Genomic DNA, 26,714 nt, shown 5'->3' on the forward strand with positions numbered 1-26,714 from the left:
CAAGACTGGGCCTCAACAAATGGGATAGTCTGTGTGATATCCAAGGTTGCCTAGACTTTGTGGAGTATAAAAGTTGGTTGTTAATGGGGAGTCTGAACAGTCAAACACTGTTGTGTGTTAATTCTGCCTGTACTTGCAATATAGTTTATTTTCTGTGAGATTACAAGCGCATATGCCAGTAGTGGGTTTTCTTTTCTTTTTGGCTGCTTTCAGTGCCAGGCATGTAATATGAATCTCATAAGCTAGTGTTTTGTTATATAAGCTATTAATTTTTTTCTTCTAATCCTTGCGCACTGTGTAAAAAAAACAGTAACGGTATGATTTATTAGGAGTCAGAACACACAACTGGATGTGTGGTCAGCAACATATATGGATAGGCTGCTTATTCAGATTTTATAGCAGCAAAGAGCTGATTACACTTCTTTCTCCAAAGTCTATGCCAGCTTTCCAGGTGGCATCCAGGTGCCGATTTTGATCTATTGAGCCATCTGTAGCTTGGGTCATGATTACCTCAGAGACTTCTGTGTGCCAATCAAGATCACCTGGGGTGTTTTTGGTAACGGTCCCTGGGGCTGAATTTTGTGGGGCTAGAGGTAGGGCCTTGTCTCTGGAAATTGATGCCTACATTGGCCTGTCAAGACGTATGCATGTTGGCCGTCAGTGTAAATTTCATCTATTGGGATTTCTCTTCAGGAGGAAGATAGTGGGATTTACTGAGATTGTGGCGTTTCTTTTAGATGACATTGGTCAATCAGTTGTTGCCTATGCGGTATTGTTACATGTCTCCAGAACCTTAGCAATGGGAATCCGTTTTAGAAAGGATCAAATACCCAAGATGCGTGATTTGACCTTCGGTGTCTTCAGCCCGCTCAGAAGCACGTGTGTGCATATTGTGCTGTTGAGTTCTGATAGAATTCTCATAACAAATGTCCTTTTAAAACTACAGTGGAGACGAGGTTCTGGTTTGGGCTCATCTGCATTTGTGGCTGAAAGCTTGTATCATCAAATGAGGCGTCTGCCTGGACCCCAGTAGGATCAAATGAGTCGTCTGTGATTTATGAGAAATGAGTCGGTGGTGGTCAGACCTAGTTCCTGCCCCAAAGAGCTTGCCATTTTTTGGATCTGTTTGTACTGTGCCTGGGACAATAGGGCTCCTAGGTTTGATTGCAATGCAAATAATAAGCAGTGGCCAGGTGCCTCTGCCTCATTATCGCCTCCCACCCTTCGTCTGTTAGATTATAAACTCTTCGGGGAGGGGGGGGGAATTATCTCTTAATATGTGTCTATACAGTGCCTAGCACAATGGCACCAATCTTGGTTGAGGCCTCTAGATGCTATAATACAAACAATAACAATAATTCATAACAGGAAGGAGGATAAAGAAATCTTTAACTGCCACTTTTTATGCAGAGCCTGTTGTCTAGGAAAACCTCCGCTCATTGGTGTCTTTTATGAGCAATAAAAAAATAAATTAAAAGGAGAAACCAAGTTTAAAAAAAAGTTAAAACATGCCAGGGTAATTGGGAGTTCCAAAGAGCTTAGGCCATAACCTGAGCTAGTGTAAATGGACACAGCTTCATTGACTTCAGTGGGGCTGCACCCATGTACATCCGGTGAGATCCTGGCCACTCACTCTAGAATGGTTACTTGGCTTGATAGTGCCAGTGCACAAGTAGAGAGAGAGAGTGATTGATTGATTTGAAGGTCTGGCAGAAAAGAAAATGATTCTCACCTTGCTGCTTGGCAAAAACAAAAGCAGGTTTTAGCAGGTGGAAAAGCTGTCACTTTGACACAGAACCACGTTCTCACATGTGGCTGCTGTGAAGGCCAAACCACCAGCTGCGCCCAACCCTAATTGTGGCCAGCATTTACTGAGGTGATTATTGATAAGGCTCCCTTCTAATTGGAGCAGAAGATAGATGAATTTGGGGCTTCTACCCATCAGAAGCCCTGTTACTCAGTGGTAAAGCAAGTGACTGCCAGCCTGCTACACCAGTTTATTTAATGATTTAGTAGCACAGAAGTAAAGGGTTGATTTTTCAAAAGTTCTTGGCTTTCGCTTAACTCTACCCTTATTGAAGTTGCTGGTACAACTCCAGGAGCTGAGTCAGACCAAAGCAGAGCACTTCTGAAAATCCCACCCAAAGTAGTTGGGCGAGCCAATATTGACACAAGCAGAACTGATAGAAGCCAGGTTCAAATCCCATTCAGAATGTCCACTCCTCATGAAATTGGGTTAAAAACAGACTTCTACTTAAACTGGGGTGATTCTGGATGTAGCCCAGATCTTTGAAAATAAACATTTGGACCCTGATTCTTCAGTGTCCAGCGATTGGTGTTGTTGTCTACACCTGGGTGTAAAATGCCACCAGGTCTAAATGATAGTGCTTTACACCTACATTGCACTCTCTTTGGCTGCAACAGAGCCCTAGGGCTCAGCTTCAACGGTTTATTTTTAGTAATCATCATAACTTCCTTCTAGCATGTATTTAGCAGCAGGTTCCTGTTAGCCACTTGGTTTTCATAACACTGTAATATATACCTGTTTTTATATAGCTGCAAAGCTATACATGCTGGGCCTGAATCTCATTTATCCTGAGACTGCTTTGCTGTGCACCACTCTAATAGTGTTAATGCTGCTTGCTAGAGCAAATAAAATCTAAATAAGATTCAGCCTCACCTGTATAGGGAACAGTGATTTAATTTAAACTCCCACTTTTCCAAAAGTACTTTGTCTCCACCAGCCGAACGGGGGACAATTGTATCCTTCCCCTGTGTTGCAAAAATCTATTTGTATTAAAGCACAGTTCCCAATTCCCATGGTGTGATCATGAGTCTCAATATATTTCATGTCTTTCTTAAAGCCTGAGCTGCTGGAGTCATGGGAATCTCAGCTTTCATGTGGAAAAACAAAGTAAGCATCTAGTCCGGATGGTGGCAGAGAAAAGCTTGAAACCCTGACCCAAGTGAACCCTAAACCGGAAGGGAGATAAAAAGCACTTAAAACATTATCTTTAAAATCAATCTTATACTTTTTTATCCAGTCTCATGATTTTGAGGGGTCTGACTCAGGATTTTTGAACATTTGGGGTTGGCAATATTGTAAAATTTTGGCTGTCCCAACATACATTTTTTTACAATGGAGATTTACTTGCATGGGAAATAGTATGCTGGTTTTTAAGCTTATTTTATACCCTAAGCCATCCCCCAAATCTTTGCTACTCTGAATGTGTTTCCCCTAAGCCCCTAATACAGGCTAGGGACCTAGTGGAATGTTCAAGTTGTTTACTTCTTCTCCCTCACCCCCCAGCAGCCCCCATCTGTTTTGTTATGTGATGCAACTGGTTGTCTTGCCTGTTGTTATTAAAACTAAAATTGGGTCAAGGAGGCAGTGATCAGAGGTAGGATAGGCTAGAGTTTGAGAACTAGGTTTGAAGCTGAATCACAGGTAGAGTTTTGGTTCAGATTCAATAAAGCTGAGGTCTTATGATCTGGTCTGGCGAAATTTAAATCTCATTATTATAATTATTATTTTATTATTATATAGTTATGTTCCATAGTACATAGGGACCCCAGTGAGGATCAAGGCCCCGTTGTAATAGGTGCTGTATAGATGTATACAAAGGGAATTACTACAACAGCAGCTGGGATTTGTAATTCCTGGCTCTGAAGGAGCTGTGTGACTGTGGCAGCTGGGGCTAGCTGTCCAAGTACAGTCCGGTCCAAGGTGCGTATTTGGGCTGGCACGAGCGGCCATGCATGCCCTTGCAGCCACACTTCTGTTTTTAGCACACTAGCTCGATTGGAATTAGCACATGTATGTCTACCCGAACTGGGAACTACGTTTGTAGCTCCCAGCGTATCATACCCAGAGATGCAGCGCCTGCTCTGAAAAGCTTACTGTGAAATATCAAGGGTAGCAGGGAGAGGGATACAATCAAGTACATACACAGGTAGCAAATGTACTTTTGTAATTTTAAAAAATGGTTGTAAATAGGTAAAATAAGTGCCATCTTGTCGCTTCTGTGCCTCACCTCCAGCCATTTTGATGGACTGATTTCTTCTTGGCATTACCCCAGAGGTGGGACATAATGGATCTTAAAGGTATTGTAAAATCTTCTCTACTTAGACAACAGTGTGGTCCATTATCTATTAACGGATCCCAGGTCAGCAGAAATTTAACATAAAAAGTTGACAAAGAACAATGGGTAACAGAAGTGAACTACTTCTGTCACAAAATCCTATGAGCTCTAACTCCAAATCATGGCTGAAGTCTTGCAAAAAGATCCAATTGCATGGACCTTTACTCCAAGGGGACTTCAAATGAGCGTAAGAATCCACAGAGGGGGAATCTCTTTGCAGGAATGGACCCATGATATCACAATTCTGGGGCCACTGAACATGGCTAGGAGAGCAAGAAAAGTTTAGCAACTCTGAAGAAGGAGAAGTGTCAATAGACAGGATGTACTGAAGAAGAGTGACAGAAAATGGATTAGAGACCAGTCTGGTGGGGCCAACTACACGATATTAATGAATAGTTGAAATTGTAGCCTTTGTAGGAGCTAAATGTTCACGCTTGTCACAGGGAGAAATGCCTGGCAATTCGAGTGACCAGATGTCTTGATTTTATACGGACAGTCCCGATTTTTGGGTCTTTTTCTTATATAGGCTCCTATTACCTCCCACCCCGTCCCAATTTTTCACACTTGCTGTCTGGTCACCCTATTGGTAATTCATAAGCAACTCCTCCAACATTGAACAAAATGAGTCTGGGAGGATAAGAGCGTTGAAAGACGAAAACGGATCAGAGCTTTAAAATCTGGTAAAGCAATCCTAGAAACTCGTAGCCCCTTCTTTGATTAATTCATCAAGTAAAGTTAAATCTTGCTGTTGTAACTGCTGCTCCTGTCTAACTGTAGGTCTGCAGTTCTTCAACTGGACTGTATTTAGCAATTGTTATACAATATTTTTCCCAAGAGTTCTCCTTTCATCTAGTTAATTTCTCTCTGGGTAGACTTCAGTCCCTAAAATAAATGCAATAAGTGGACATGCACTTTTAGCTGGCAGGGAATTATTAGAATAAGTCTGACCTGTAGCTTACTTGAAGAGAGAAATTTTGCCAAATAGACATCTGTCATATGAAACATTAGAGTGGTTTAGACAAAATAACAGACTCTACTCAATTTAGAATTTTCTTTATGAAAAGCAAACCTTGAGGCAGTGTTTCAAGACATAATAGAAAAAAGTGAATTAAATAAACTGATTTGTCTTTTCAGAAAGACAAATGTAAGAAATCGTTTATTAATTTTGGAAACCCAATTCTTCAAAACATCGAATGCTGTAGACAGTGGACATAGGGACCCTTTAGTCAGATTTGTGGACACAGGGGTCTGTTCTTGCAGAGTTCTTTGCAGGAACAGTGCCTTAGAGATTATGTCCTGCAGAGTCCAATCAGAAATCAGGAGACCAACATTTTGCAGTACTCATCTCACAAACTCTAATTGTGGCCATCAGATCCTTCTTTCTATGTCTAGATGATAGTCAGGTAGAGCTGGCTGAGAAAATGTTGTGTTTTTTTAAAATTTCAGTGGAAAAATGGGACAAATTTTGTGCAAAAATTTTTGCAAGAAGTTTGTCCTTTTTCTGAACCAGCTTCATGGCCAACTCTGATGATTTAGGGTGGATGCCACTGAGTTTGTGGGGTCACATCCTGGCAAAAACTCCTACTGATTTCACTGGGGCCAGGATTTCACCCACAGTATCCACCTCAGGAGGAAAGGGTTGCGTGATGTTATTTGTCAGCAAGTTAGCCTGGAAGGAGACATACCGGACCATGAACCAGATCCATCAAATGGTTGTCAGGAAGATTTTTGTTGTTTGTCCTACTCTGTATTTGTAGCAATGCATTCTAATTCTTTTCAACAAGTAGTTTTGGGTCCTGCTATCCATGCACCTTACCTGTCTAAGGCCTGATCCTCAGGAGGGATAAACTAACTTCTGTGGAGCTACACCTGTTTACCCCAGCTGCAAATCTGGTCATGTATGTATAGATATAAAGCATACATGGGAGTACGGTGTGGTAATAAGGTTTTACCAGCATGTATGTGAGATGGATGCATTATTCACAAGCTGTGCAGGAGAAACTTCAACAACCAACACGAAGAGTGAAAAACAAATCCGATGTTAAAAAATTCTTACAGTTTTAATGATCTAGGCTAAAATTTTCAATAGGAGTTAAGTACCCTAAGGGAGTTAGGGCACTTATCTCTACACTGCATTGTAAGCCTAGGGTTTGAATCAGGCTCAAACCTAGCCCCCCTTCTGTCTATACACAAGTTGTGCTAACCCAGGGCCTGGACCCTGGATTCCAGGACCCCAGAGGAATGAAGGTTCTGAGCGTCAGTCAAGCCAGAATCCAGTGTTAAAAACCTGTTGTTTTTCAGTGTAGATGCAGCCTGAGTGGACTCGTGCTCAGGGAGTCCACCAAAAGTATACCACAATTCCACGAGGCGACTGTCTGTGTCCTCTGGTTAGTCAACTTTGGTGGACAGTTGAGTTTTCCCACACTGTACCATGAACAAAAGGCTAGAGGAGCTATATTTTGGGAGGGCGCTAGGCAGTTTGGAATATAGGTGGTTGGACTTGGGGCCTGTATAATGAAGCGTAGAGGCTGGAACCCTAGATTGGAACAACGGTTCCTAACTTAGGGTTATAAATATTAACAAACCCAGGATCTGCTGCTAACCCTGGGCTTACATTGCAGTGTATGCATACTGTTAGGCTCTTCTGAAATTCCAGTCCTATTAGTTATATAGATAAGGATATTTCTAAAAAAACATGACATGATTTTAACCTGAGATTGTCCCTTGTGCATACTGCATTGTATACAACAGAAAATTCAAATAAATAACAGTTTACAAAACACACAAGAACCAGGGACCTGATCACGCTCTTAGAAAAGTCAGTGGCAAAATTACTTGAGAGGGAGCATGCCTGAGTGCGTGTGTGCGTGCGCGCGCACACACACACACACACACAGAGTGTACATTTGTGTGTCTGATCATACAAAAGGTTTTATTAGCATGAGGGAAGGCCACATTATTCACAGATATATTTAACTTCATGGTTGTCACTGATCTGCACAACTCAGAGCTTTGTGGTGAAGGTTGGCCTAAAACTCAGATTCTTCTGCTCCAAAATACCGGGCCCCTTCCTCTGAGCTAAAGGAAAATCTTCATTTCCTGTCAGTAGTACAGGGCCTATGAGACACAGTTTAAACCGTTCTGATTTAATTTAGAAGAGCATTGTGATGCATGTACGCATTAGTTAGTCCATTATGTTTCTGAAGCTGGATACAGACTGCTAAGGTCAGGGAAGAGAATTCATTGGCGTGGAGACATACTTTTCTACCTCACCCCACTTTAAGTCTCTCTGTACGGGCCTCATCCTGTAAAATGAGAAGAGAAACTTCCAAAGCCTGAGTTTTTCCTAAACTGTTTATTTTTTTAGTATGAATATTTTCTTGGTGCCACAGAACTTTGCTTTCATAAATCACTCTCGAATTCCACAGGTGCTGAGCAGCTTTGGCCTTATGCTAGGGCCTTTGAGGTCTGAGCCCATGTAGTTTGAGAGTGAACCCTGGTCAGACGAAATGAAAGTGGCCCCCTATTCCTTCCCACCCGGTTCTTTCTGGCAGTTAAATTCCAGCGCTGCTGCTGACTCATGGAAGCCTGCAGCCCTTCTGCCAGCAGGCACCCACAGAATCAGAAAATCTTTGAGGCAAATAAAGCCTCCTGTGTTTGTGAAATCACGGTTTTTTGGCATGGAAAGATAGCAGCATCCTTATATAATTGCATTTCGGAGGTTGGAAGCCCTACAATGTGTTTCAACAGATGTTAAGAGGTGTGACAAATGTTTAAACCCAAGATGAATGGGAAGACTGTTTAAACCGTTATTTATGTAAATACTGAAATTAAACCTAGAGAAATCAGGTTTTATGTCCCAATAAATAAAATGTGAGGAAAGGGAATAACTGAGCAGCCTGCCTTTTCACGCATCTCCTTCTGTTCACTCTGGCTCTGCTCTGTGTCTGTCTATACTTAGGCGTGGAACCTCTTTTCTCTCGATCCTAATAATGGCTCCCATTCAGGAAGAGTGCCTAAATACTTGCTTTGTTTTAAGCACATGCTTATGTCCCCTTGAAGTAATGGCACTTAGGCACATGTTAAACACCTGTGTGTTCTTCTGAACTGGGAACACCCAGTGTTTCAGAGAAGCTTTAGTCTTCCTGGTTAAACAATTAGGAAGACATCCTTTGGATTTCCTTCAGGATGCTTGGATTTAAATCACTCAGAGTCTGAGCCAACTTCATTAAAGTCAGCGGGAGCTTTTCCACTGACTTCAGTGGACTTGGGTCTGGCCGTCACTGAGCATAACTGCACCTGTGCTGCCCTATACGTGTGCCCCGAGGTCTTTGCGGTCCACATAGATCACAAGGGCGCCTAGCAGACTAGCTCATTAACTCTGTGTAGTCAAATGTGCTGCCGCTTACTGTTTTCCTCCATTTTCCGCCAAGGGCTACAGCTTGTTCAAATGAGCCTTGAGAAGATCACCCCATTTTTTTCCCCCATTCATCATTATACATGTTGGCTGATGGCATCTGTAGGAGTTCTGCCAGTGGACTGCTACCCTAGTCCAAAACTTGAGAACCTGAAATGGGAGTAAATTCTGTGTGCCTTTCACGGTTGTGCTAGGACAGCTGCCGTGTAGTTGACATTCCAGTAGGGGGCTCCAAAGAGCATCAGGAGCTAGCGACCTTTCACTGCATAGCTAGATAGCCATAGGGCAGGGCCGGCTCCAGGCACTAGCTTATCAAGCAGGTGCTTGGGGCAGCAACTCCGGAGCAGGGAGGCACTTTCAGGTATTCGGCGGCAATTCAGCAGAGGGTCCCTCACTCCCACTTGGAGCGAAGGACCTCCTGCTGAATTGCCGCAGATCGCGATCGCAGCTTTTTGTTTTTTTGGCTGCTTGGGGCGGCAAAACCCCTGGAGCTGGCCCTGCCACAGGGGAGGGCAAAAGGGCACTTTCTAAATGCCCCATAACAGCCACTTGGGCAGCAGTGGGTTGAAGTAAAATTGTATCAGTAGCCATCATTGCCAGCTACCTCATTTTGTACTGACTTCTCAAGCATAATCAATGAGTAATTTTTTTAAGATATTAGCAATAATGGCTGCTTGGGTCCAATTTTCAAAGTAAAACACCTTCCTTCATTGTATGTCCAGGGTGGGATTTTCAAAGATGTGCAGTGTTTGGTCTAATTCTGCTTCCATTGAAGTTAATGGTACAAAGCCCATTGATCCCTGCTGGGAGCAAAGAGAAGCCAACATTGACACTCCTAAAGCCTAGAAAGAAGTATTTTCTTTGTCCTGAACCCTAGCTGTTCCATAGAATCATAGAAATGTAGGGCAGGAAGAGACCTCAAAGTCAAATTCATATTTTGCTTTCACATTTTGCACAGAGACAGTAATCTGGTGTTTATATTGCAAAAATGTGGATATTCAGATCTGTTTGTGAAAAGGTTTAAGTTCATTCTTTTTGTCTGGTTGTCTTTTTGCATTGGCCTGCAGTCAAACACAGATGAACATTAAGCAAAACATACACTTTGCATTTCCACTGGTACAATGGGAGGAAATAGGAACTGTAAGGGTAAAAAAAAAGAAAAGGAAAAAAAAGCTGCTTCTGGTGGCTGAGTGCCTCTTGGTTTTTACAGTTCATGTGGATCATGATATAATCAGTTGCAATGTGGGCATAAAAATTGTCTATTTCTTCCCACATCTGTTTGTTCTAGTCATTTGCTCTGAAAAGGTGACATGCACACCCCAGGATTTTTATTGTATTCTAACTAATGGAAAAAGGTACATACTCTAATCTCTCCTCTTGACTAACGTGCCGCTACTGTTGCCCCTTTTCAACCCAAGCAGCTAGTCAAATATTGGAGTCCTGGGAATGTTCCAGTTAGAGGTAGAAATGGATGGATTCTGGTATTCTTGACACAGTCTTGTTTGTTTACATGTATGTACAAAGTCCTGTGTCTCTGTATGCAGAAGGAACCAAGAACAAAAGTAGCCGTTTCTGAGCTTGCAGCTTTAAGCCTCTTTAGGCAGCAGACCCCAAAGCTTTCTCTCTAGCCATTCCTGGGTCACACTGTGCTCATAGGGTACTGTGTGGTGTCTTTGCTTTTTGTCTCTCTTTCTCTGGTCTTCTCCACATCTGTGTGTTCTCTCACACACCATTGTGTATTGTCACAAAGCTGTGTCCTCATCTCCATGGGTCCCACATTTCCTGGCAGATTTTGCTAGCCTCAGACCCTCCACACAGCCCTGCTCTCTCTAGAGGCAAGGGTCACAGGTTACTGAGCCATTTTCATCATAAACCAGCAAGGGAGATGAGGAGAAGCAACCCTCCCTGACACAGTCTCTGTTGTCTCCCAGTCTCAGTGATTAATCAGGGAGGAGAGGGGGAAGCCCAGGCCCACCCTCTACTCCAGGCTTCAGCCCCAGGACCCTAATCGTAGCAGCTATGGTAGCTGACTTTTTGGAAACAGGACATGTACAATTCCCTGGGCCACTTTCCCACAGCAGCCCCCACTCAATATCTCCTTCACAGGTACCTCAGGGTCTCCTTTCTTGCACCTGATACAGATTTTGTACTGCTTGCTTCCTCCTACAGCTCCTGACACGCGCACCTCACTGACTAACTGGGAGGCTTTTATTAGTTCCAGCCAGTCCTAGATGGCTTCAGGTGTCCCAATCAACCTAGCTGTCCCCACTGCTTTCTAGAAGGATCTTAATTGGCCTCAGGTATCTTGATTAACCTGGAGCAACTGCCATTTGGTTACCATGGTACCAGGGATTTGTTTAGCCTGGGGCTAACATACCTGTTCCTCACTGCTTTACTATAGTCATCTGGCTTTGGCCTGTCACAGTATGCACACACACCTGCTCACAATACCCAATGGAACCCCCTGCCCACATGGTGCTCGTTTCTGGGCTGGGTGTAACACTGCAATTAAACACCCACAGCTAGCCCATGTCAGCTGATTTGGGCACGTGGTGCTTGAGCTGTGGGGCTGTAAAATTGCGGTGTAGGCATTTGGGCTTGGGCTGGAACCTAAGCTATGGGACCCTGTATCGGGGAGGGTCCTAGAGCCCAGACTCCAGCCCAAGCCCAAACGTCTACACCGCAGTTTTACAGCCCCACAACTTGAGCCCCACGATCCCAAGTAAGCTGACACAGGCCAGTGAAGACACAGCTACCACTCTGAAGGCCTATTAGGGTGTTAGTCTGTATCAGCAAAAATAATGAGGCATTCTTGTGGCACCTTAGAGACTAACTTGTTTTAGGTGTGGCTCTTAACTGTCTCTTACAACTATGTTGAATGAAAGATGTAGTCACACATCAGTTTGAACAAGGTTTTAACACAGCATATAATAAGGTTTTACCCAGCTTGTAAACACTACTTTATTATAGGGATGGGAAAGTCTCATAACTTAACCTCCTGTGCATGAATTTTATGAGTGTGGCTGATAGGAGTTACGGCATTTTTTTTTTTTTGCTTAAATCAGGGGTAGGCAATCTATGGCACATGTGCCGAAGGCAGCCCACAAGCTGATTTTCAGTGGGACTCACACTGCCCGGGTCCTGGCCACCGGTCCGAGTGGCTCTGCATTTTACTTTAATTTTAATGAAGCTACTTAAATATTTTTAAAACCTTATTTACTTTACATACAACAATAGTTTAGTTATATATTATAAACTTACAGAAAGAGACCTTCTAAAAATATTAAAATGTATTACGGGCATGCAAAACCTTAAATTAGAGTGAATAAATGAAGACTCGGCACACCACTTCTGAAAGGTTGCCAACCCTTGGCTTAAATACTCAGTAGATCTGGGAGAAATGCACACATTTTGTTTTTTGCCTATTTCATACCCCCCTCGAATTTTGATAAAATGGATATTTTCATTTCAGATCCACGCAGAATTTTGTATATATTTGGAGTAAAAAGCCACCAAGATTTGGGTAGGGGGGAAGCTAATTCCTATTTAGAAATAAGCCAATGTTTGCTTTAAAAGGAACTCATTTTTCACTAGATATTGACATTGTTTTTGCTGAATAAATTTGCTAACCTTAGCAAAATTATCATTTTCAATGAATGAAATGTGACAAATTTTGATTTTTTGATTTGGTTTTCGATTTTGTTATTAATATTTCACCTCTCTAATTCATGGTATTAATATAACTGCTGTGTTTTAATACAGTATGTTGGATATCAATAATTAATCTCTGACTCTTTATGTATCAACATGCAAGATTGTTAGATTACCATTGATGTTTTACATCTTGCTGTTCTGTAGTGTAATATGCAGTTGTTCAACTATATATTCTTACCTATATTTCCCATTTAAAGGCTAATAAATAGCTGACTGTATACTGCATGGCATATATACATTCACAAGGTCGTTTGTGATTAACCACATAAGAATAACATTAGGAACCATAAAGAACATTTTTGATTATTTGCAGTGCATTAATTAGCATGTTGTTCACTGGAGTTGGTGGGTAGGGATAATCTTACTCTGTAGAGTCACATGTATATGGTTTTCCTGACGTGGTTGCAGCTAACACCCCTATCTGGGGAAAGATTCCTGCAGCCAGATCTGTAAATGGTGTAGCTCCATTTAAGTCAGTGGAGCAATGCCAGTTCACCCCAGCTAAGCTTTCTCAGCCCAGAGTTTCTAAGGTTAGGCCATGGCTACACTGGCGCTTTACAGCGCTGCAACTTTCACTCTCAGGGGTGTGAAAAAAACACCCCCCTGAGCACTACAAGATATAGCGCTGTAAAGCCTCAGTGTAAACAGTGCCGCAGCACTGGGAGCGCAGCTCCCAGCGTTTCAAGCTACACCCGTAGAGGATGTGGAGTACGTGCAGTGCTGGGACCACACTCAAAACTTCAAAGCGCTACCGCTGCAGCGCTTTGAAGTGCAAGTGTAGCCATACCCTTAGGCCAGTTGAGAGCTAGGAAGATTGTTTAGTTTGCTGAAGTGTCATAAATTAAGGAAATTTTCTCACATTATCATCATTGCTTTCCACTCTCATTGTTGGCTATAGCCATGGTAGATGGTAGAGGCAGCTCTCTAGTTACCATTGAAGGCGGATGTTTATGGAGAGCGGCGAAGGAGAAGGATTTTATCCAGCCATCAGTTGCCCTGGTGCCCCAGCATTAGAGCTGTGCTTGCTGTGGATTTTGAGTGAGAGTTAGAACTCTTTGGAGTATAATAGAGATGAGGTGCCTGAGGGAATGTGATGTGTCTACAGGTTGAGGCTTCTGACTGGGCTACTACACTGCTTCTCAGCACTGCCTGCCACTGGGTAGCATCCAGGCAGCACAGGCGGCTGGTGGCTTTGCAGATTGCAGCGTATCTTGCTCTGTTGGCATGAAAACGGTCAGTAGAAGGAAGAAGCTTTGCAGATGACAAATGGAACTGAGAGGCCTCCCAGAACTGAAGTGGAATAAAGCTCATTAAGCACTGGAATAAATAGCCTAGGGAGGTGGTGGAATCTCCATCATTGAGAGTTTTTAAGAGCAGGTTGGAAAAACATCTGTCAGAGATGGTCTAGATAATACTTAGTCCTCCCTTGAATGCAGGGGACTGGACTAGATGACCTCTCAAGGTCCCTTCCTGATCTATGATTCTAAGAGAACCTGTGCTCACAGGCCTGAGGGACTCCTGCCACCTCAAAGGATGGAAAAATCCCTCAGGGGAAGGTGCAGTTTGATTTAGGAAATCAACATATGAAAAACAGGCAAGGCTGTGAGAGAGCTGCCACAGAGAGTTTATAGCCTCAGCCAAAGCAGACTTTTCACAGCAATACCTCCCGATTGCATGATTAAAACAAAAGGACTGGGCCATAATCAGAATTAGAAACCCGTCAAGGAGTGTCCTGAATTCCTTGGGAGTTGGGGGGTGAGGAGAGGGGAAGTCTAGTAATTAACTGTCAAAGAGTGATGGATTTTTTCCACCCCGGCTGTCACAATTGCTGTTGTAAATCATTTGTTATGGTTTATAATGGTGTAATCCTGGAGAAATTGTTCATAACTGCAATTCAGTGCATGTTTTTAGTGCATTAACCACCCTGAGCTCTGCCTCAGACCATTAACTAACAAAAGCTAGCTATAAACTCCTAACAACTTGTGTCTCGGCAATTATTCCTGTCCCATTTAAACAGTTTCCCTTTCCCCCCACCAAGCACTGAAGCAGGCAGGACTGCAGCAGGCTGTCCCTCAGCCTCCCCTTCTCTGGTACCAGCCAAAAGCAGGCAGGGCCGTCTCCAGGCACCAGCTGAGCAAGCAGGTTCTTGGGGCAGCCAGGGGAAGGAGCAGCACATCAGGCCCTTCGGCGGCAATTTGGTGGCGGGTCCCTCTCAGAGGGAAAGACCGGCCGCCGAAGAAGAAACCGACATGGTGGAGTTGCCGCTGCTTGCAATCACGACTTTTTTTTTTTCCCTCCCCACTGCTTGGGGTGGCAAAACCCCTGGAGCCGGCCCTGAAAGCAGGGAAGGCTGAACTTCCTTCCTGGGAAAGCAAAACTGGTCAGTCAGACGCAGCTCATTGCCTTGACCTAAGCAGCCCCCAAATACACATGCTGTGCACTATTGCTGTTCACCTGTAGTACCTAGAGACCCCAGGGGCGATCGGGGCACCCAAACAGTCAGTTGCAAAGAACTTCCCATCTCAATACTGAAAATACACAGAGGAAACAGGAGTGAAATGACTTCCCCAAGGTCATTCGCAAAGCCTGGACTAGGCCTTGGGTCTCCGACTCGGGGCCTGTGCCCTATCCAGGGGAGCGCGCACACTCTCACATGCTCTCTGACAGCTACCAGGCTAGAAGGAGAGGGGAAGGTCTCAGTCTGTCGGACACACAATCCTGTGTTGGACGTTTGCCAGGAGCAACGGGGCCACACACACGCACATTGGCGAGAGATGGGCACAAGCTTCGAAGTTCAGATGTGGGTTTTGAAAAGGGAACCTACTTGTTTAAGTTCACCAGCAATAACAGCCTGCAGTTGAGCAGCTTTGCCTTCACCTTGCACTTATGAGGAGTGAGTGGGTGGCTGCCTGTTTCCTTTATCGTGCTGTGGGCTCCCTTATACTAGGACCAGTCACTGTCCTTGGAAATGCCATATCAGGTCAAAGTTTTAAAATAAATATAAGGAGATATACCTATCTCATAGAACTGGGAGGGGCCATGAAAGGTCATTGAGTCCAGCCCCCTGCCTTCACTAGCAGGACCAAGTACTGATTTTGCCCCAATCCCTAAGTGGCCCCCTCAAGGACTGAACTCACAACCTTGGGTTTAGCAGGCCACTGAGCTATCCCTCCCTCTATACAGTTGGTGTATGACCCCAAGGGTATGGTAAAAGTTCAGCAGAGAGGCAGCTGTTGCTCTGCCTTTCACAAGCTCCTCTTGCCTCAGTTTAGCTGGGACAGATGGAGCGGATGGACCCAGAAACAAGGGGAAGCAAATGAGTGCTTGGTGCCAAGAAAGACATGTGGGATGGGAGCTACAAGGGGCTGACTTGAGCCAAAGTAAATCGTCAGTGAGAGGGAAAGAGGAGATGGAAGCCAGAATCAGTCATGAGACACTTGCAAGCTAGAGCCCTTGGCCCAGATTCTCTGTTCCAAACCAGGTGGAGATGCCCATGCGCAGAGGGACTCTCCATTTGTGTAGAACTGGAGGAGCAGAGCTGGAGTAGCCACCTTCTGCAGCAGCTGCACTCCCCATCGCCCCCGGCACAGGGTGTGTAAAGGGGCATGTTGGGATTGCGTGTGCCAAAGCTGAGCTCCGCTGTGTCTGATTCACTGCGTAAGGGACCATACTCTACCAGCATAAATTAGATCAGGAATTCTGCTGGGGCCAGGTGGCTGTGAGCGTCCATCCCTGCTCTGCAAGCGCAGCTTGAATGTAATTGAGAATCGGGATCGCCGCTGGTAATTGCTGCCTGGTCCACACAGGAAAATCATTGGCTTGCTCCTGATATGGAGCAGCGTTTGCAGTTTATTGTTCTAATCAAACGAATCTCATTGTAAATCCATGAAATTGCTGCAAAGCCCCTTGTCTAGCTCATAGCCTGACCACTACTGACGTTCTCCATATGCATGTACAATGTGTCTGACGCACTAGGGGACGCAGATTAAGGGCTCCTCTAGCTAAATTAATTGAGAAGATAAATACATGGTCTAATCTATTCCCATTCTCTGCCCTGCTGTGTGAATACCCAGCTGGAGCACACAAAAACCAGATCTCTGGCATGGAGTAGCCTCCACAAATGTAGCTGTGATCAGCGATAAGTAGATTTAGGGGAATGTGTAAACTGAATTCAGTTTTGCAAACTATTATTACAGTGACTAGTTAAATAGGAAAGTGCAACAAAGCTTTCTTTGGAAACATATTGCAGAAGAATTTTGCTATTTGAGGCCTGATCCAAAGCCTGTTCAAGTCAATGGGAGAATTGCTTTAAGCCCCTGATGCATGAAAATGATGGAGAGATCTTTACTAGAAAAGTCATCGTGTTTGAGCACTGCTAGATGGTCGGGCTATTGCTGAGTTTGCTATTATTTAATGTAGTGTTCGAGGTGAAAACCTGAGTGACTCTCATGGGTTGGGGTGGGGGGGCACTGCTGGATAATTTGTCTGTCCTCTCAACTGTCATAATAGACTGACAAACTGAGCACCTCAATGAAGACTGAAACTTAAACAAACCTCTTATTAACTACATGGAGTCACTCCCTTGCAAACACCTTCAGCCTAATTCTGCTGAGCGCGAGCCGTGAGTTAAAAGACTAGCCTAACACAGGACGCTGCCACCCAAACACCTCTAGCTCCCTTTGAGCACTCTGCAGAAAAACAGCTTAGAAACTAACAGCTTTTTAGCATCTGTCGTTTGTGGGGTGGGGTGGGGTGAGGAAGCCCTTTAACCCTTTTCTGCTGTTGGAAGGTGTTTTCAAAGCAATTTCCTTTTTTTAGGGGCCTAATTCCGCTTCTCTTACTCACCGGGGGGACTACTCACGTCAGTGAAGTGCCCAGAATTTGACTCTTATATGACAGGCTTGTTAAGATGTCCCACAGCATAAACACAGTGGCTGATATTACTCAGCAACGAAATGGTCAAAACAATCAGTGGGTGGCTTTAAGCAAAAAAAACAAAAACAACACCTCTTAGAAAAAAGATACCAGTTTTTCCTGGCTTACCGAAACAGACCCTTGCGGCTGCTAGAGAAGTAGCAGTGGACAAGAGTTCCCATGAACTGTGGATAACCCCTGAAAGTTATTGATAAACAAAACACAAAAATAAAAAAAAGTCTTTACTCAGGAAGGTGGCTTGAGTGAGAACTTCAGGGTGGAGCTGAAGATGTTTAAAACCACTTATAAAGCTTGCCAGGAAAAGAAACTTGCTGCAGCTGAAAAGCCAAGGGAGCTGTGATTTTACTTGTATTATCACTGCCATTCTGCCAGAAAAGCCAATAGCCTTTTCTATACATCAAAACAACTTTAGCATGCAACCTCTGGTAAGCCTCACTGCTAAACTGCACACACATTATGTTAACAGTCCATGAAAATCTACATGCAGGAATTTAACCAGGGTTAATTAGAGTTGCCTAAAACATTTTTAAAGAGCCATCCCTGTGGTAGCATGCTCACCTTATAGTTGAGAGGTTCTGGGTTCAAGTCTCAGGCTGGGACTCTGGCTTGCAGCCAATGCTGACAGCCTGGGGACTGTTATTCATTGGATAAGGGATTGAAAAGATTTCCCTCGGACCCCTCTCTGGTAAGTGTCTAAATGGATTTTAACATTCTTGTTGGCTGTTTAGAATAAAATCTGGGAGAAGTCCAGTGTCCTCTCTGCCGTTCCCGTTGCCTCCCATGATTGAGGCTGTGTGTGTGAACTACTGTGGAGTGTGTCATGACTGTCATGTTGTCTCTCTTTAGTCATAGAATCATAGAACTGGAAGGGACCTCGAGAGATCATCTAGTCCAATCTCCTGCACTCAAGGAAGGACTAAGTACTATCTAGACCATCCCTGACAGGTGTTTATCCAACCTGCTCATAAAAATCCCCAAAGATGGAGATTCCACCACCTCCCTAGGCACTTTATTCTAGTGCTTAACCACTGTGACAATTAAGATATTTTTCCTAATGTCCAATCTAAACTGTCCTTGCTGCAATTTAAGCCCATTTGTGTCTTGTCCTATCCTCAGAGATTAAGAAGAACAATTTTTCTCACTTCTTCTTGTAACAACCTTTTATGTACTTGAAAACTGTTATGTCCTCTAAAAGCAGCAGAGAATCCTGTGGCACCTTATAGACTAACAGACGTTTTGGAACGTGAGCTTTCGTGGGTGAATACCCACTTCGTCAGATGCATGTTATGTCCTCTCTCTGTCTTCTCTTCTCCCGATTAAACAAATCCAGTTTTTTCAGTCTTCCCTCATAGGTCATGTTTTCTAGACTTTTAATCATTTTTGGTGCTCTTCTCTGAACTTTCTTCAATTTGTTCACATCTTTCCTGAAATGTGACACCCAGAACTGGACACAACACTCCAATTGAGGCCTAATCAGCGCAGAGTAGAGCAGAAAAATTACTACTTGTGTCCTTGCTTACAACATTCCTGCTAATACATCCCAGAATGACGTTTGCTTTTTTTGCAACAGTGTTACTCTGTTGACTCATATTTAGCTTGTGATCTGCTGTGATCCCCCCCCCTCGCCCCTGCCCCAATCCCTTTCCTCAGTACTCCCTGCTAGGCAGTCATTTCCCATTTTGCATGTATGGAACTGATTGCTCCTTCCTAAGTGGAGTACTTTGCATTTGTCCTTTATTGAATTTCATCCTATTTACTTCAGACCTTTTCTTCAGTTTGACTAGATCATTTTGAATTTTAATCCTATCCTCCAAAGCAAGCCCTCCCAGCTTGGTATTGTCCGCAAACTTTGTAAGTGTACTTTGTATGCCATTATCAAAATCATTGATGAAGATATTGAACAGAACAGATCCCTGCGGGGCCCCACTCATTATGCCTTTCCAGCATGACTGTGAACAACTGGTAACTACTCTCTGGGAATGATTTTCCAACCAGTTATGCACCTACCTTGTAGTAGCTTCAGCATATTTGATGGGAAAGGCCTGTTTGTGCATATCTGGATGCAGGTGGCGTAGGCTCATGTGGAAAGTGTGTATTTGTCAAATGTGTAATGCCGTCCTATGTCAGGCTTATTACAGAGGTTAGGATGTGCATAGGCTATGCTATGAAAGGAGCCACGTCCCTGCCATGTTAAGAAACTTAGGGTGTAGACCCATTACTTATTTATTTCTGGAAAGCATGCCACAAATCACACCCACAACCCCACATTTCACCACAAATAGCGTTACAGTTAGTGTCTCATGACAGAATTAAAAAACTGTTTCATAAGATGTTTCCAACCTTGCTAAAACATTCTCTCTATTCTGGCCCTCCAGCATTTTAAATGATTGCATTCCACCCAAGTAATTGATCCATGGGGTTTGTTAACCTTTTCTTAAGAATTTTGTGAGGGCTGAGATTATCTTCCCAAATCCAAGCCAAAAAAAAGAAGAAAAGCTCACAGGGAGGATGGGAACAAGAGTGAATCTGCAGGAATGGCTTAAAATTCTTCACTTACTATCAGCTTTTCTTCTCTCTTCTTGACGTGGAGACATATTTGACATTTCTGGTTTACAATGATAAAAGTAAGCAAGTACAGCAGGTCTGAACGGAGTGGAGATAATGCTGGCTGTAAAATAACAGCTATCTTTTATACAAAGGGACAAGTTAATTGGGCAGATGTTCTGATATCAAAGTAAAACACCAAGGCCCCCCCTTCTTAGCTATTCTGTTGAATTGTCTTTATCCCATGCAACGCTATCTTTGTACCAAACTTTCTGTGCTTATAACAAAAGGAAACCCTTTTCTTTCCCACATCTCAATCCTCGATCTAGCTGTGAAACAGCAACGATGAGAATCCTTTTAAATTTTCAAAGGCAAACGACGTGTATCATCCTTTTGCAGTGCACACAGCTGCCCTAAAAGCTGCTGTCACCTAGAGAGGTCAGCTGCCTGCTAGGTACAGTGGCTAAAGACCTGAATTTATCAGCATGTTTAATTCCAGACAGGCTGTGGGGTTAAATCAGGGTGCCAGCATGTCTGGCATTACTGTACTTCGTGGTAGGTCCTCTTACTGTATTGCCAAGACATTCAATGCCTGGAAATATTTGCAAACAATGGCCTCCAACAAAGGAACTGTGGCTGCTAAAAGGAAGCTTACTAACCATGATTGACGTCAGCTGAAATGGATAGTGACCAAAGGCAGGCATCTGTCTGGAGAAGCATTCATCACTAGAGGCTCTCTAGTCAGACACGCTGATGGGTGTGTCATGCACATGTTTTGGGTGTGTCTCATTTATCTTCCTCTTAAATTCTGTGCTAAACTAGAATTATAGGATTTCTTTGTTACGCAAAAAAGCTTTGCAGGCCCACAAGCATCCCCACGAGAAGAGAGCACTCATAAATATACAAAAATTCAGCATAGTTTATCTTTTATAAAGGAAAGCAGGACTGTGACATACTGACTGATATTAAAGAAACATTTTTCTTAATGCAAAATTACTTAGCCCCCAAAATAATTCTCATATGGAATTTTGAACATACAGGGCCTGATTTTTTTTTTAAAAGGATCAACTCGCCTTCTAATTTTACAAATGTAAATTGCAACTGCAAATCACAGTGTCCACAGATCATACCAGTTCATGTTGGAATACCTGATTTCCTATGGTTTACCCTCTGCAGTTAATTGTGGGTACAAAATTGCAGACAATTATTTGCAGGAGAGAAATGGCACTAAAAAAGCTGAAGGCTATTTCTGCCAATCTGGCCCGGGGAAAACATAATTGGAGCATTTAACCTATATGATGTCAACTCGTGTAATTTGATGCAATCTTCAGCTATGAGATTAGTGCTGGTTAGCATGGTAATACACTGTACTTTCCATTGCAATGTGACCTAGCCATCCTGATGAACAGAGAAGTGAAAAAGGTGCATTTTAAAGTAAGGCTGTTGCTTGTCTCAGTTTCTGGGTCTCAGCATTGCACAGTTGGACAGTCTCAGTGTGCATTACAAAACTCAGAAGGGTTCCCCCATGTCAGCAGAGAGCATTATTCTATAAGTGCAAAACCTCCACAAGCTTTTCAAGTTGATCCCTGACCCTTGGTTAACCGCGTTAGCGCTGAGAGTTCTAGAGGCTTATTTCACAATATACACCTCTACCTCGATATAACGCTGTCCTCGGGAGCCAAAAAATCTTACCGTGTTATAAGTGAAATCATGTTATATCGAACTTGATTTGCTCCGCCGGAATGCGCAGCCCTGCCCCCCTGGAGTGCTGCTTTACCGCATTGTATCTGAATTCGTGTTCTATCGGGTGGTGTTATATTGGGGTAGAGGTGTAGAACTGTTGGGAGGCAGGGGATGTCTGAAGGTAATCCTTGATAACTGTGGAAAAGTTGCCAGATTGACAGCTTTGGACACTGTAGGGTACAACACAAAAAGAAGCAGTGCCAGCATCCCCACTTGTTTCACCAACTTGTCTCTGCCCTGATGTGGAGGGATGAAAAGGTGGTTTGGGCTCTATGCTCACTGAAGCCTTGACATCTCTGCTGAGATTACCAAGAAATGTTGGTTTGCAGGTTGGAGACACCTGTTTCCTGGGAGCTGTATTGCGACCTACAAACTAACATTGGACACTGAAAACAGGAATTTCCTATTCTTTACCTTCTGCAGTGCTGAATTTCATCCTAATGGTTTTGCATCATGCAGGTGTTATTTTCATTGACTTAAGACAACTGAACAAGAAAATCTTGCTATGCAAAATCACTATATTGATGATTAATTGGATTATTTTGCTTGCAAAGATACTTAATCCTGGCTCAACAGGAGGGGACGGACAAGCTGACCTCTTGAGGTCTCTTCCAGCCCTACTTTTCTCTGAGTCGGTGAATATTGTACATATGGTTTGCGTACATGTCTGTTTTACCTACAGCATGCCATTTATTTTCACAGGGCCGCCACGTTAAAACAGGACAACTAGCAGCAATCAAGGTTATGAATGTTACTGAGGTGAGTGAGCATCTGTGGAAAAAACTGTTGTCTGGATATATGCAAAAAGGACATATAAAACAACCAGCCAGATTACTACAGAGTGAGATAATTTATTGAAGAAGATGATCTGCTTGCATGAGTACCGCTTGCTGGGAACTGGGTTTTTTTCCTAACGTGCTGAGGCTGGTTGTATGAGTAATTTTTTTTGTTTGTTTTCAATCATGTTTATACAATGGGAGCAAAGCAATCAGGGCCAGTGGGTCTGTATATTTTTGCTAGTCTATAATGATGAAGAAAAGAATTTTCTTCCTGCTTATTGCTAGTTGATTATCTGTTTCCAGAGATAGCAAATAGAAGATTTCCTGTAGCTCTGCGCTGCCCCTGCTGTGTTTCATCACATCCTTTCCCCTCACGCGCCAGCTATTCCTCTGTGCAGTACAAAAATCTAGGGCATTGTAGTCACACTGACAGCAAGCAGGAAAGAACATGTTAGAGTTGCAAATGTTGCTTTTTTTTTATCAGATAGATGAGAGAAGGAGACAGTTTAATTGGCACAGCCTTGCTCACATTTATAAAGTGGTGTCAGAGTTAGAACATAGTGTCATGGAATTTACTAAGCATTGATTTTTTTGTTCCTCCTCTGATCGGTGCAGCTGATTTTATAGTACAGCAACTTGCCACCTCAAGACAATATTAGCATGAAAGGCCAAAAAACTTTTCCCCCCTAGAGTTTCCTGCAATTCAGTTCTTGCGTATTATGGGCCTGATTCTCGTTTACACTAAAGGACTATCTACACATGAAAATTAATCCAGAATAAGGTAGGGTGTGCATTTAAAGCAGAATAGCTATATAATCACGCCATGTGTGAACATTCTTATTTTTGACTATAAATGCCTTTTTCTCGTTCAGTGTAATCCACTTCCAAAGTGGATTAAAATAGTAAAGAAAAAGGCATTCTTATTCCGAAATAGTAGGCCTGGTCTATCGTTAAAACTTGTACTGGCATAGCTATGTCAGTTATGGGTGTAGACTTTTACCCACCTAACTGACCCAATACAATCCCTAATGTAGACACATTTATACAGGCATCGGTGTTGTTGCCAATGTAGTTTGTGTCTCTTGGAAAACTGGTGTAAACGATGGGGACAGAAGCACTTTTTGCTGTCTAACCTGTGCCGCTGTATCATGTAGACATAACCTAAGAAAAGGAGATCTTAAAGCAGGATTAAGTATAGTGTAACTCACACCCACTTTAAGGCCCTTTGACACTGCCAGGGTAGTACAAATGGGCCGTAGTATGAATAAAAACCAGGCTCTATATCTTGATTAAAATATACTTGTGTACATATATAAGGTCAAACTACTAAGGTTTGGTTTTCTGTCTGTGGAGAGTGTACATTTTTGAAACGACTGAACCAGTCAAGTGCTGGGACTTTGCTTCTAGCTCTGCGGGTACAGGCCTAGCCATTTACATTGTTTCAGAGTAGCAGCCGTGTTAGTCTGTATCCGCAAAAAGAACAGGAGTACTTGTGGCACCTTAGAGACTAACACATTTATTTCAGCATAAGCTTTCGTGAGCTACAGCTCATTTCTTCGGATGCATAGAATAGAACACGCAGACAGAAGATATTTATACATACAGAGAACATGCTGACGATAGCTCATCTCAATTGGTTGGGCTCTTCCTGTTGGTATGCATATTTCCTCCTTTTCATGTTCTCTGTATGTATAATATCTCCTGTCTGTGTGTTCCATTCTATGCATCCGAAGAAGTGGGCTGTAGCCCATGAAAGCTTATGCTGAAATAAATTTGTTAGTCTCTAAGGTGCCACAAGTACTCCTGTTCTTTTTGCATCTACATCGTGTTGTAGAAATGAGTCACCGAAGAGGAAAGGTTTTTGGGGAGTGGCAGAGGTTGAATTTGTGGTGGGGTGGGAACCCAAATCAGACTCCCAGATCTGAGCATCTCCAGACTTCAAGAAAGAGATCAGCTGGGAAGGGACTGCCAGAGACCCAGAGCTGACGCAATGGCACTGAGATCTTGTGTGGATAGCTTTTGCCTCCCACTGAACCTCAGGGATTCACAGGGGATGGGGGTTGTGCCAGTGGCCTGATCCATGGGCAGGGGATAGAGACCACCATAGGGAGTATCAATGTGAAAACTCAAGGCAAGGAACTTTACAGAGATCTCCTCCCTTGTGCTGCACACCGTTTGATATTCTCCACATCTAAATGATGGAATATTGTGTGCACCAGTACACTGTTGGAAACCAAACTTAAATGAAAGATAAGCTAACCCAGAGGCCCAGATTCACTGATTCACATCAGTATCTGTTTGCGGTTCTGCAAACACAAAACAGCCATAATCTTGCTTAATTGACTGGTTAATCCTGGTTTAGAGCTGCTTTGCATCACCGTAGCAGCACAGAGCAGCTGTGGTGTATTGATGGTATCTGACCCACTATTTGGGGGTTGCACAGCCTCTTTACAAGCTGAGGATTTACCAGTAACAGACCTGGTTGGTTTTGGTTTGAATCATCCCACACAAAATGGATTGTGTCTTTTTAAGAATTCTGCAGCGCTTCAAGGCAAAATCTTTAAAGCTGGTGTAACCTGTTCAGGGGTTTTCCCTGGTGCTCTCCCCTCTAAGCCCTGCTTAGTATAAGAGCTCTTATGAGTTCATAGCTTATTGCAGTAGGACTGCAGGCAGAAGTTTTATTGATCTTAGTCTGCCATTTCACAGCTGCAAAGTTTCCAGGATATTAGGGTGACAGTCTGGTGCTTGGGAGATCAAGTCTGCTCTGCCACAGGCTTCCTGTGTGACATTGGACATGTCACTTATGCCCAGATTCTCAAAGGTATTGAGGTGTCTAATTCCCTTTGATTTCAATAGGAATTAAATACCCTTAAGGATCTAGGCCAGAGGTTCTCAAACTGGGGGTCGGGACCCCTTGGGGCTTGTGAGGTTGTTACATGAGGGGGGAGGTCATGAGCTGTCAGCCTCCACCTAAGCCCTTCTTTGCCTCCAACTTTTATAATGGTGTTATAAAATGTGTTTTTAATTTGTAAGGGAGGTCGCACTCAGAGGCTTTCCATGTGAAAGGGGTTACCGGTACAGAAGTTTGAGAACCACTGATATAGGCCTTAGTCTCTCTGCGTCTTGATTTTCCATCTTTAAAAAGGGGATAATAGTTCTTCCCTACCTCACAGGGATGTGTGAGATGAAGTGAGCTGCTCATATATTACAGGAATAGAGGGCCATAGAAGTATTTTAGACTGAACTACTTTCATTCTCCAAGAATTCAGTGTAATAAAATTAGTTGCCTGCTAAAGGTTCAGTGTTTCTTGCACAATGTTATTGTCTAGCTGGTATTAAGTTATTTTCTATTCCCTTGGCTTGAAAAACAGGTTTGAAACATATTAAGTAAAGTATTGAAAAATATCAAAATGCATCCGCTCTAATGTGCTGAATATGCACCACATCTGAGGGCACATTCACAGGGCGATCGACTTGTAATAGACAATGGGGCATATTCATAATAAAGTGATGTGAAATGAAGAGCTTTCTAGCCCTCCTGGAGAAGCCTCTGTCGTTCTTGTCTTTAGGTTACAGCCTTTGCTTGTTCAAGTCTGAGGACTGTGTCAGTTTTAGAGCTGAGTAAATCTGTTCTCTCTCCAGCATGCGCTGCGAGATTCGGAGCTGCTTTCTTATGATCGTAGCAGGATGCTGTGGTCAGGGTGGGATCATCTGGACATCTGTCAGGAAGTGCTGCAGTGTCATGTAACAGGGAGGGGCGTGGGAGCTTTAAATGACTATATGAGAGCTGAGGGTAATGTGTGCTTCTGTGCCTCTTTACACAGGCTCTGCTTCCTGTTATCTGATCACACCTAGCAAAGTGTTTGCAAAGAGATCAGATTCTTGCTGCATTACTCTCCCTGTGGAGCTGTGTCTATGGAGGGAGCAGCAGGCTGTCCCTGTGAATCCCTTGCTTTCAGTCTTTCCAGTTATCTAAGTGCTATTTATTTAAATGAAAAACTAATATCGGTGCCATAACAGTTGTAAGGGAGTCTCCTGGCAGTGTGTGTATCAGCCTCATCTTGTTTCCTCTTGAGGTTGGAGGTGTGTGCTGCTGCTACCTACCAGATAGGGCCACATTTTCAAAAATAGCCTTTGAACATGAGCCTGTAATTTTGTGCATGCAATCATCTATGCCCAGAAATAACTCGGTTTGTGTGGGGAAACAGCAGTGGCTCCTGCACACCTGGGAGCGACTTCTATTTCTTTGCCAGCAACATTTACAAGCAGATTTCAAGGCTCTTTGGAAATGTGGCCCATAGCAATATTAACAAGGAGAAGATTAGGACTGGAATCATGAGCATCTGGATGTATCCAACCACTGAGGCTACTTCCCCCTCCTTCTCCATGACCCCCATCTACTGAAGGGCCTTACATCACCCCTTTTGCTATCTTATCAGA

The 26,714-nt window shown here is 43.4% G+C and overlaps 1 protein-coding gene across 1 annotated transcript in view; it reads left to right on the plus strand.

The window, feature by feature from the left end:
• NRK (Nik related kinase) overlaps window positions 1-26,714 on the plus strand; it is a 126,871-nt gene that overhangs the window by 24,310 nt on the left and 75,847 nt on the right. The window contains exon 3 of the mRNA XM_032767056.2: window positions 22,198-22,254. Within this exon, the coding sequence (XP_032622947.1) occupies window positions 22,198-22,254 (57 nt within the window). The remainder of the gene's footprint in view (window positions 1-22,197; window positions 22,255-26,714) is intronic.

This window comes from Chelonoidis abingdonii, chromosome 8 (genome assembly GCF_003597395.2).
Source record: "Chelonoidis abingdonii isolate Lonesome George chromosome 8, CheloAbing_2.0, whole genome shotgun sequence".
In the NCBI taxonomy this organism is placed as follows: Eukaryota; Metazoa; Chordata; order Testudines; family Testudinidae; genus Chelonoidis; species Chelonoidis abingdonii.